The sequence below is a fragment of the Camelus bactrianus genome, chromosome 32, assembly GCF_048773025.1.
Source record: "Camelus bactrianus isolate YW-2024 breed Bactrian camel chromosome 32, ASM4877302v1, whole genome shotgun sequence".
Taxonomy (NCBI): domain Eukaryota; kingdom Metazoa; phylum Chordata; class Mammalia; order Artiodactyla; family Camelidae; genus Camelus; species Camelus bactrianus.
In genome coordinates, this window is record NC_133570.1 from 24,125,810 (window position 1) to 24,138,324 (window position 12,515).

A 12,515-nucleotide genomic window follows, 5' to 3' on the forward strand; every position below is an offset into this window, starting at 1 on the left:
ACCAGCAGTGTCATAGAGTTCTCTTTTCTCCACACCCTCTTCAGCATTTATCATGCATGAACTTTGAAGTGACAGCCATTCTGACTGGTGTTTTGTAGTTTTGATTTGCATTTCTTTGGCAATTAGTGATATTGAGCATTTTTACATGTGCCTATTGGCCATTTGTAGTCTTCATTGGAGAATTGCTTCTTTAGGTCTTCTGCCCATTGTTGGATTGGGTTGCTTGTTTTTTGTTATTAAATTTTATGAACCATTTATATATTCTGGGGATTAAGTCTTTGTCAGTTGAATCATTTACAGATATTTTCTCCCATTCCGTAGATTGTCATTTTGTTTTGCTTATGGTTTCCTTTGCTGTGCAGTTTCCTTTGCTGTAAGTTTAATTAGCCTTTAAGTTTAACAGCTGATACATCTTAATAACAAAAAACAAACAGCCCAATTCAAAATGGGCAAAGACATAAACAGGAAATTCTCCAGTGAAGACATACAAATGGCCAATAGCACATGAAAAAATGCTGTGTTGCTAATTATCAAGGAAATACAAGTTAAAACTAGATGAGGTATCATCTCACACCAGTTAGAATGGCCATCATGCAAAAGTCATTGCATATGTCATTCAAAAATCGTAGCACACATCATTAATTATGGGGGCTTTTTCTGCTAGTCACACTCGAGTTTAAATTCCAACCCAGCTACTGGCTGTAAAAAGCCAGGGAATTGTGTCCAGTGAATACATATCTGTATTTGTCATTTTCCCTCATCAGGGTGGTTTCTCTTTCATATACAAAATGATAAGCATGTAATTTACATTGATTTTTATGCATACATTCACATATAATCGCCACAAAATACAAGGCCACTTAAAAAAAGATACTCCTTTTTTCTTACTGTAGAACGTGTTCAAACCTTTAGCAGCAGATTCAGCAGTTACAGGGTTATCAGTACAGCTGCCACGCCTCCCTGTCCTGGAGCCTCACAGGGACACTGCGAGGCTGAAGAAAAGACTTTTTCCTCCAGTTTATCTAAAGCTTTTCTTCAGTCCTGGGATTGTTTTAATATATAATTTATTCATTTTTTAATGGAGGTACTGGGGATTGAACCCAGGACCTCATGTGCACACTGTGCCACTGAGCAACACTCTCCCTGGCCAGGCCTGGAATTGAATAACCTTTACTTCTCCCTCTTGGAGGAGAGAGGGACACAAACTTCAACATTTTTGACCCACCCGGGTCCATCTTTGGAAATGTTGGGGCACTTTTTCCTCCCACCTGGGGGGAGAAGGAAGACCACGGGGTCACCAGGCGTGGGCTTTCCCCTCACTGAGGCCAGCAGGCCAACTCCTGGGGTTGCATTTACTGCTTTCAAATGCATTGGTGCATTTTACTTCTCCCACCTTACAGCTTAGCTTCCATTTTATACTGTGGGTGATTGCATGGCCACCAGGGACCAGATTCGTGTCCCGCCCTTCATTCTTCCTTTTACTGAACAAGGCTTTTGTGATACTTGACTGAATCAGGGCTGTTCTAGAGAATCCCAGCGCTGCCCTCCCTGTTCCTGAGAGCACTCCCAGGTTCAGTGATTCGCTAACAAGCCTCACAGGGCTCTAGATGTGGTCATCCTCAGGGCTGAGATTTAGTGTAGTGAAAGAGAAGAAAGGAAAATCAGCAAAGGGAGAAGGCATGTGGGCCACGTCTGGGAGAAACCAGACAGATGTCCTCTCCCAGGGGAGACGCACAGGATGCCCTTCGTCCCCCCAGCAAGGCACTGTGACCGCACATGTGAAGTGTCATCTTCGCGGGCACAGTGGGGAGACTCAGTGCCCTGAGCTTTCACTGAGGCAGGTCGTGTAGGCACGTCTGCCTGGCGCTCAGGTAAGTTCCAGGCCCCTGGAAGGAAGCCTGGAACCATGTGGTCTGTGCAGACAGTTGAGGCCCAGGGACGCATTCTTGGCAGTTAGGGGATGGTTGGAACCCTCACAAAATCCAGGTTATCGGAGGCCAGCGGAGGGCAGCCTTGCAAGCAGGCCTTTCCAAGGACAGCAGTCTCGGGCCTGCTCTGTTAGCTTGTCTGTTCCCAGTACCGTAATTAAAGCTGGCTCATGTCTCACTGTTAGACGGTGAGGTGGTTATCTTTTTTCTATTGTAATAAAAATATGCGATGCATGTTTTTCTTTTTTTTAAATATTCTATTCTTTTTTTTTTTTATCTATCTGTATCTACTTACTGTTTATTGCAGGGGGTAATTAGGTTTCTTTATTTTAATCGAGGTGCCAGGGCTTGTTGAACCCGTTGCCTCCTGTGTGCTGAGTGTGCCCTCTGCCGCTGAGCTGACCTCCCCCTCAGTGTGTGTCTTTCTAACTTAGAGCATTTTGGTTTTTTTGGAGCAGGGCGTAATCCCTAGAAAGAGAGTAAGTGTCTTTTCTGAGTAGTTTTTTCATCTTTTACAACTTCTGATATACATTTAGATATTTTGTCCTCCCCTTGCCTTTTCCAAAATTTAATTCTCATCAGTAAGTTTTTCATAGTATTTGTTGTACTGATAAAAAAAATACACTTATGGAGTCTTTAAAGTTACTATCCTCATTAATAGTTAATAATTATTTAAAAAAATATATTAAGATTAGGAAACTGACTCCTGATTGGCTCAGCTGCTGTTTTTGGTGCTCTGACAGGCCCCAGCTGTGATATTGTTGAAGAAGCTGTGAACACGTCTGCCCGAGGTGCTCCTGCTACAGTTCTGGGAGAGACTCGGAAGGAAACAGCCCCGGTGCAGCTCCCGGTTTCTGGCCCGGAGCTGGCTGCTGTGATGAAGATCGGAACCAGGGTCATGAGAGGCGTGGACTGGAAATGGGGCGATCAGGTGCTTAGAGATTTGACCCAAACACATGAGCCACATGTTAGTCATATTCTGCTCATCCTGGCTGGGTGGAACCTGGGGTCAGTACCTGCCTTCTCTCAGGATGTGTGTGACTGACCCATGACAAAGTACTGACTCCGAGGCAGGTGACTAGAGGCTCCAAACAAGGAGGGAGAAGCAGCGGCCTGTTGTGGGGCCCCGATCAGGATCAGGTCTGTGAGGAGTGGGGACTGTTTTCAGAGAACTCCTGGCGTGGGCTCAACTAGGGGTGCAGCCCGAAACAAGAGAGTGAGCAGGAGAGAGCGCACCTCATCCGAGTAATCGGGTCGAGAAAGCTCTGGTGCGGCCTCTACGAGCTGATGGCCACGTGCCTGTCAGCGCCCCGGCCGGGCAGCAGCAGGCGCTGTCTTGGGGGTGCCCACCTTTTGTCTTCTACCCCGAGCTCCTTCCTCCCGCATCTCTGCAGGGTCACCCCGGGTGGAGGTCAGGGGCTGGGCCCTGCACCACTGCCCTGGCCACTCGCGCAGGACTGCGTTCACCCTCCTATGATGCGGAGCCGCCTTCTCACGTCCTGGTGTTCTCAGCCTCACTCTTAAGCACGCGCCTCCTGAGAATCATCTCAGAATCGGTGTCCAGAACAGGCAGCAGCATCCTACAGCTTTTACTCATAGAAATGGGAGGTGAAGGTTCACTCTAGGGTCAGAAAAGAACTGAAGAATGAGCGGGAATGAGGCGGTGGTGGTGCTTGTTTGAGGTTCTGACCTCGTGAAGCCCCGAGAGGGATCTTGGGGCCAAGGAGCAGGGCGGCAGGACCAGGCTGGAAAGTCTCATCTCCGCATTGGCTTAGAGAGGATGCCGACTGAGGTGACACCTTCCCAGCTACCTCTTCGGTAAAGGAGCACGGGCAAGTTAGCCCCAGTGTTTGCTGTGTGGTGACGGCGTTCGCTGTGCAGTGATGGTGTGAGCTGCGTGGTGACGGCGTGAGCCGTATGTGTTGTAGCGGGTCTGGAGCCCTCTACGGACACGCAGCCTGTGCCAATGCTGCAGCCACCCTTACAGGCCATATTCATGTGACAGACCGGCCCGCACCCTCTTAACCAGTCTCTGTTTCGGCTTCCCCAGGACAGACCTCCTCCTGGCCTTGGCCGTGTGATCGGTGAACTTGGAGAGGATGGGTGGATCATGGTCCAGTGGGACACGGGCAGCACCAGCTCATACAGGATGGGAAAGGAGGGGAAGTAGGACCTGAAGTTGGCGGAGCTGCTGGCCTCCACGCAGCCCTCCTCAGAGGACTTGGACACAGAAGATGACTCCGGTGGGTGCCAGGGGGCATGGCAAGCTGTGGGCACATGCTGGCCGGCCATCCTTTCATCTGGGAGTGAGAGCAGCTCTGTAGACCAGGCTTCCCTGGAAGGTCAGTTTTAAACCGGCCCCCGGTGATTTTGTTGGATTTGATTCCTGTTTTCCTTGGAGACAGTGTGGTGGGAGGGAGAGGGCAGGGCTGTCTGTGTCCTCGCCACTGGTGGGCTTTCTGGGGGCCCTGAGCTAGGGTCTGAGGTAGTGAGCCAGTGCCTGGAGGAGTGGGTGTTACCCTGCCATGCCAGAGCATGCCTTTTTCCTTCTGTCACCTTACCCACTGAGGTCCTGCTGTCAGGCATGTAGTGTCGAGTAGTAAGTCAGTACTTTACTACCTGAGGGAAAGTGGAGGTAGGAGTTTAGCGTGACCGCAAGGTTAAGGAGATGCAGGGTGTGGGAGGAGGGCTTCAGGACTTTTTCAGACCTTGGGATGTTGAGATCTTGGTGAGACCATCCAGGAGGCCAGCGATTTTTCTTGGGGCTCCAATGTCAGCTATATGCACAGCACGGGCAGGCTTCAGAAGTCACTTTTGTGGTTAGGAGAGGAAACCCAAGAGGCTGAGCTCATCAGAGAAAATGGTGTGGAAGGTGTCAGAGGCAGTGCTCCGTGCCAGCCCCGTGTGCATGCCACTCTGCACATCAGATGTACACGGATGGCGTCTGCCTTTGGAAGGTTAGGATTAGTGTGTGTGACACCACGTGCCCCTGCCTGGGTCAGTGCGGGTTATGTTATCATTGCATCTGACAGTGTCCTGGTCAAGTGCGCCTCCTCCCAGCTCTCTGCCAGGGGGCTTCACTTAGGAAGTCGGCCTGAGCAGGGCTGGCCAAGTGACAGGAAGGTGGCCTGGACAAGTGTGCCCCTAGCTCCGCATCCGTGGAGGCAGCCACCTCATCTTCATCCTGCGCACAGCCAGCTCATTAACAACCAGCTTTTGACATTTGATGAGCTGTTTTTCTGATAAGTGAGTTTTTATAATTGTTTTAGTTCTTCTGAGCTTGTATGCTGAGATTGCTTTAAAAAAATATTTAAAAGGCTTGATTCCTTTGAAGGAGGTAGGGATGGAGCTGAATAGGGTGTTTATTTAGTGGACCTTGAATTTTATCTTCAAATATAAAGAGCTGCTTCCCTTTCCAAAGTAAGAAAAGAAGAATGTGAAGTCAAATCCCTTAAGTTACATGTGGAGACACTTTCCCATTTATTTGGGAGTGTAGTTTCTAATTTTGATTTTTTTTCAGAAGCTTTAACAAATTGAAGGGAACTTTCACCCCACAGCAATGATGCTCACCAGCGCTGTTAATTTACTGCAAACTCTGTCTGCTGGAGCCCATGCTGAAGTCATGCAGAGTGAAGCCACCAAGACTCTGCGTGGACTGCTGCGCACGTTGGTGGAGAGGGCAAAGATGGACAAGACAGGTATGCAGGGAGTGCTGTGGGCCACAGCGTCAGAACCGGGCTGTGAGGCTGTCGTGTGCGAGTGTGTGTGTGTGTCCGTGTCCTCCCAGGCTTCCTCGGCTTGTGGCCACAGCATTCCAGTGTCTGCCTCATCTTCGCTTGGACGCCTCCCCTGTCCTTTTCTGCCTCTTCTAAGGGCTTTCATTGGGTTTAGAGTTCATCCTAATGCAGTATAATGTCATCTCAGTCCTTACCTTTGTTATACACGTGAAGAGTTCATTTCCAAATAAGGTCACAGCTGAGGTTCTGGGTGAAGATGACTCTGGGGGGATACAGTTCAACCCACTGAAGTGTTTGAGTATGTGGATGTGAGGGTGTTAAGTGTGGAGAGGTGGAAGTAAACACAGCGTGTGTGTGTGTGTGTGTGTGTGTGTGTGCAGGCTTGAGTGCATGTGTAAGTTTGTACATGTGAGTGTGAGTGTCTATGAGAGTGAGACTGAGTATGGGTGTGAATGTGAAGTGAACAAGTGAATGTGTGTGAGTAACTGGGTGTGTGAATGACTGAGCAGGCATATGTGTGACTGTGCTGGGGTGTGAGTGTCCGTGCACGTGTCTGGGTGAGAGTGACTGCGTGTGAGAGTGAGCATGGGTCTGAAGGGCGGTGTCCCTGGAAGCCGGGAGAGCAGGAGGGCTGGGCCGTGGGAGCTGGGGAAGAGCGGCTGGTCCAGGGGTCTGAGCAGGTCACGGGATGCCGCCCTGCCCCAGGGTCACTGCCAGCCAGGAGGGAGCAGAAGCCCCAGGTGCCCGAGTGGGGCCCCGGGAGGAGCAGACAGGGTCATGGTCAGGTCAGAGTCAAGTTGGATAAACCGCATGGAAACCTCTTCCTCTCATTCTGCTTTGCAGACTTCTTAGCCTTGGCCTGGGAATTTAGGACACAGATTAAATATGAATGAGCTCATGGAGGATGTTTAAAACGTGAGATTTCAAACCAGTAGGATGTTCCCTCACAGAGAACTGCTGTTGGAATTGTGCGTTGTCTCCCTACTGCACAGGGAGGGTGAGTGGATGAAATTCCTTAAGGAGTTTGAGTTGCTACATGTGCTTTAGAGATTTTTAACGTGTAAAGTGTACCTTGGGAGGGTAGAGCTCAGTGGTAGAGTGGGTGCCTAGCATGCACAAAGTCCAGGGCTTAATCCCCAGTACCTCCATATTTTTATTTTATATATCAACGTAATTACTTCCCCTCACACAAAAAAACAAAAAGACAAAAGAAAGTCCTTTGAGCTGATTTGAAAGTCCCCTGTTCCTCTCCCACCGAGTCAGTGAAATTGTAACATAGCCATGAAGTAGTTTCTCCTTGAAAATAACGTGATGGAGGTCAATTAAAAGCAAAGGTTGTGCCGAGTGCTTCTTTGTAGAAGGTGGGTGCCCAGCAGCACCGCCTGGCTCTGGCAGGCTCCCCAGCAGGCGGGGGTGCCAGGAAGCCAGCCGAGGGGGTGGGGGCCGCGTGCCTTTCACCTCTGCTGGGGTTTCCCTGTAGGATGTTGATTTCCCTTTGAAATTCCCTTTTTAAAGGCTCTGTTTATTTTTGGGTTTTTTTTGTTTTTTCTTTCAGGGTGTATGTAATTAGGTTGGTTTGTTTGTTTTGTTTTTCCGTGGAAGTACTGGGGATTGAACCCAGGACCTTGTGTGTGCCAAGCATGTGCTCTCACACTTTAGCTCTACCTTCCCCCCTTAAACACTGCATTTTATTCAAAGATATATTTTTAAATATTTTGTTCCTGGAAAAAAAGGGTGAAGAAACTAATCTAGAAATGAATTCAGCTTAATTGTAAGTGTAAGAAGCAGGCAGCGCCCTGGACTCCGCTCCCCAAGCTTGCTGTCTGTCTGCGCTAGGCCCTGTGGAAGGGCTAGTTTCCTGACTCTGAGGACCCAGAGGTGGGGGGCTTCATGGCAGTCCTGGCTGTGGGTGGAGGCATCGACAGCTGGTTGCACCTGGAAGGACAAGTCACGCACAAGGAGTTTGGAGAAGGCACTGTGACTCCCATCACCCCGAAGGGCAGGATCACCATGCAGCTCTGTGACATGTGCGTCTGTCGTGCGTGCCCCATGAACCAGCTGAAGCTGGTAGTGAACCTGTGTTCAGTTCCTGGGTGAAGTGGGAAGAACTTGATTCTGGCCGTTTACGTCTGCCTTCTAGGACGCCATCCAAATTCAGGAAGCCCGTCTGCCTTTCTTCCTTTTCACCTCGCACTCCAGTGATGAGTGGGACCTATCTCACAGGATTACATAGATTAGTAGTTCATTTGTCTTATTTTAGCCTCGAAAAGACATGAAAGGGCATTAGTTACTTAGAAGGTACTGTGGAAAGATAAGTTAGTTTTCATTATTTTTAAACTGTGAATTAATGAAATTTATTTCTTATTGAACAGCTCAACTTTCAAAAAAACCCTGAAAATGATTCCCTTAAATGAGCTTTCTTCATGTACAAAATCCATAATAATCATGTTGAGTGACATGGTTTGTGTGGCAGCTGGTGTCATGTTAAACCTGTGAATTAGGGATACACAGAGAAAGTGATTTATATTACTTTGATGTAACCCAACTAAGACCTGAGCATATCTTTTAATAAAATACTGTTTTTGATAATTACAGGAATATGTGCATGTTGTAGATAATACCTAAAAATTTAGTAACCACCACCATGATGTAATTATTGCTGACACGCTGGTAAAGAAAAAATTAATTTAGTTTCTATTTACTGTACATATAAGTCTTTGTCTTGCCTCCAGTGTCATCTTTTAACATTATTTTCAGATGTAGAAAGACTTACATCTACATGTGGTGTTTCAGAATTAAGACTCGTGGCTCTGACAGCTTCCAGAACGTCCGTGTGCTCTGCTCACTGGACACACGTTGAAGGCTCCTGCGCTCCCTCTTCAGCTCCCCGCCCGGCGTTCAGCAGCACCGACTTGCACTTCACAGAGCCCGGGCTCTCCGTCTGGGCTCAGTTGGTGAACCTCGCTGGCAGCAAATTGGAAAAGCACAAAATAAAGAAATCACCTAAGCAGGGTTTTGCAGGTCAGTACACGCACTTCTTGATGAAAGAGCTGCATCTTAACTAGAATTATTTGAACAACGTCTTGTTTTGTCAGAGCAGGTCTGTCACTGCCGAAGCCTTTGGGTTCAGATGGACTGACCACTGGTTGAGTGACAGCGGGCGTGGTGATGAGTGTGTGTGACACCAAGAATGATGCCGTGGTGGGGGTGGCACCCAGAGAACCCCCAGGCCTCCCCACCTCCCGGTGCCAGCATTAATTCTGAACACGCTTTTTGAAGAGAAGTCTGTGTTCTCTCCCTGCACATTGACCCCCCAGCTGAGGCCCCCCAGCCTAGTTGCCCTTCTTGAGTGTTGCTCCGGGTCTCATCACAGCCAGACCCGGCAGGGCCTGTGTGCCTGGACCTGCCTCGCTTTGTGTGTGTGGTCCATGGCGGCCTGTCTGAGACCAAGGCCGGCCCTGCTCCAGCTCTGTACTGAACACAGGAAGCTGTTTCATTTTTTTAACCAACTAATTATTTAAACTTACCCCTTGATTGTTACTTCATGGCTGGTGTTCCGTTCTCTGATTTCTGTAGTAACACAGAGTTCTGGATCTAGGTGGCCTGAGTTTCAGTCTCAGCTCCACCATGTCCTAGTTCCGTGGTCCTGGGCCAGTCACTTAACCTTTCCGTCCCTCAGTTTTCTTATCAACATTATGGGAATAATGACACCTACCTAATAAGGGTGTTGTGAAGATTATATATTTATGCCTGAGCCTGATGCTAGGGCTCTCTGAGGGAGGGTTACTGTTGCTTCTTGTTGAGCTGGCCCTTCACAAAATGGTGGAGTACCTCATATAACAGCCTAAGATTGCCACCACTTTTTCCCTCATTTTTTTTTAGGAAAAGAAATTATACAGTTAAACTAATTACTAATAGTATTGCATAAAATACGATATGTGAAACATCAAGTAAGTTAGTCTGGGAATTTTTGTTTAAATAATAAAATTTTCAGTTAATCTACTTAGGGATTGAGATTTTGTATAAACTAGGCAGCTGTTTGTTTAGATTACTTGTAATAAAAATGGATTCATGCATTGATGAGCTTGTGTTGCTTGATTTTTTTTTTTCTTTTTTGTTGGCTAATAAACTTTATTATCTCTAGGTAACATTTAGGCATGATTCTTCAACAGTGGAAGTTCAGGATGACCACATAAATGGCCCACTAAAGGTAATTCATTTATTTATTCCGTGTTAATTCTAATGCTTCAATGGGAAACAATAATTGCACTTGGTCTTTTAAAAATTAATTGATTACTTTGTTACTGAGTTGATAAATACATAATTCTCTCTAAATAGACTAATAGAACAAAGTAGACATGGTGTTCAGTAAAACCTGATATCCTAACTGTGCTCAGAAATGAAATGAACATCAAGGAAGCATTGATTGCTGTCTATTTACTCACCTGTCTTGGTCTCAACATGTTTCACATACTAAAATGATGGAATTTCCAGAATTATAGGTGATGAATTGGGGATCAAGTGACGTAAGTTCCATGATGATACGAAAAGTGAGAAAACAGAAAAATATAAAAAAAATCTCAGGCCTTTTAGTTCTTTAAAGCAGCTACTGGCATATGAAATTGTTTCAGGGTTGTCAGCGAGTTGTACGTGATGAACAAGGTCATACATACAGAGTTTTATTTCTTTGCATCCGTTTCTCTTCGTTGGCCAGTGAAGTTCGCGCTGCTTTGCTTCCCACTAGGGAGCAGGCTAAAGGGAATGTGTGGGAAGCTGCTGTGCACTCTTTGGCCATTTTGTTTGTTTGTTTTAATTTTTAAAATTTATTTTTTTAAATTGAAGTACAGTCAGTTTCTGGTGTACAGCACGGTGTCTCTGTCATGCGTGTACATACATGTATTTGTTTTCATATTCCCTTTGGCCTTTTTGAGTGTCTGAAATGGACGTTGGCCTAGCTGAGTGAATTTTAAGAAATGCTAACAAAACTGAAGAAGCATTTGCAGATGCACGAAGTGTCTTGTCCTAATGAAGCTGTACTCTGTAAAGAATAGATGTGTGTATCTGGTGGTTTGTGGTCGACTTAAAAACTTAACTGGAGCCCCAGGGCATTAGTACCTTGCATATGTAGTAGGTACTGTGGGGGCCTAAAATTTGTAAGTTTTTGAAATTACTCCGTGTAAAAATATTTTCTGCCCTTCTGTTTTGGAGGTGCCATCTTACATGCACATGTACGTCACTTGTGGGGACAAAAAGACAAAAACGCACATGTGTATGATTGGACATTAGCCGCCATTCATTTTGCACTTAGTATGTGCTGGGACTGTACTGAGTCCTCGGCACATACTGTCTTGTGTAATCTTCATAACATCTCCTTACGGAAGAGGAAACTGAAGGGAGGTGGGAGATAAAGTTATCTGGCCAAGGTTTTAGGGCCAGTCATGATAACCAAAATTCTGGTAGATTCACAGCCTGTAATTGAACATAGTGCCCTCTGGATGATCAGAACACATACCTCTTCATGCCTTTTATGTGTGTTTGCCTGATAATAACACCATCACAGCTTTTCAGTGCCTGACTACCCTGTTCACCTGGCACAGGCCAGCTGGTACCAACTATAAAAAATGTTCAGTGTTGCAAGGGACAGGAAAGACAGTTACTTTGTATCATCAAGCCATCTTCCTCTCCTGTTGCTCCAGCCTCTTTGTGGCATAGTTGATTTATTTTGCTTGTTTGGTTTTTCTTATTTTATGAAAATTTTTTTTGTGATTAAGGCTTAAGACCATTTGGATTTTGACATAGGCAAGTATATTAAATTTTGGTCTCAACATTGTTAACGTATTTCTCTTGTCTGTAGATTTTTTTGGTATGTAGATTTTTCAGTTAACTTTTTCTTATTGACTGTATGTAGATTTTTGATTGTTCCCTAGTACATTCTGTAGCCTTCTGTCAACTGATAGAAAGTATCAGCATTTGGATAAAATATTTCTGTTAGAGGAAATAAGCCTCCAAGAGTGATCTGATCTCAATATGTTTTCAGTGAGGTCATAGGAAAATAATACTAGACCACATGAGTATTAAATAAAAAAATTAAACCATGTATTTATTGACTGTAGTCATTTAGTGAAAGTTCTAGAATTTCATATCCTCTTGTGGGCATTGTGCTGACAGTCTCTTTGAACAATTTTGTTTTTGTTATCATTTTAAAGACCATATACATTTTCTTTTATTTTTATTGATGTATAATTGGCATATAGCATTATTATTAGTTTCAGGTGTACAACATGATTCAGTATTTGTGTACATTGCAGAAGGATCACCCCATTAAGTCGAGTTAACATACATCACCGTACATGGTTGCAAAATTTTTTTTTCTAATGATAAGGACTTTTAAGATTTACCGTCTTAGCAACTCTTTAAATATGCAATATAATATTACTGACTGTAGTCACCATGCTGTACATTATATCCCCGTGACTTTTAATTTTATAACTGGAAGTTTGTACCTTTTGACCCCCTTCATCCATTTTGTCCACCTCCACTTTCTTTCCCCTCTGGCAACCACCAGTCTGTTCTCTGTATCTGTAACCTTGATATTTTTGGTTTGGTTTTGTTTTTCCCTCATTTTTCAGACTCCACATGTAAGTGATATCATATAGTACTTGTCTTCCTCTGACTTATTTCACTCGGCACAATGCACTCAGGGTCTATGTTGTTACAAATGGCAAGGTTTCATTCTTTTCTGTGGCTGAATTATACACACACAGGCATCTTTGTCTGTTCATCTGTCATTGGATGCTTAGATTGTTTTCATATCTTGGCTATTGTACCTAACGCTGCAGCAAACACGGGG

General features: G+C 45.6%; 2 protein-coding genes across 2 annotated transcripts in view; both read left to right on the forward strand.

Moving 5' to 3' along the window:
- Window positions 1-2,690, forward strand: part of LOC105064765 (methylglutaconyl-CoA hydratase, mitochondrial-like) — a 120,053-nt gene extending 117,363 nt beyond the window's left edge. Inside the window, exon 10 of the mRNA XM_074355955.1 lies at window positions 2,672-2,690. The gene's annotated coding sequence lies outside the window, so the exon portion shown is untranslated. The remainder of the gene's footprint in view (window positions 1-2,671) is intronic.
- A 4,865-nt stretch (window positions 2,691-7,555) lies between these two features.
- The window catches only part of LOC141575758 (uncharacterized), an 81,156-nt gene continuing 76,196 nt past the window's right edge, over window positions 7,556-12,515 (forward strand). Inside the window, exon 1 of the mRNA XM_074355956.1 lies at window positions 7,556-7,732. Coding sequence (XP_074212057.1) covers window positions 7,556-7,732 — 177 coding nt within the window. The remainder of the gene's footprint in view (window positions 7,733-12,515) is intronic.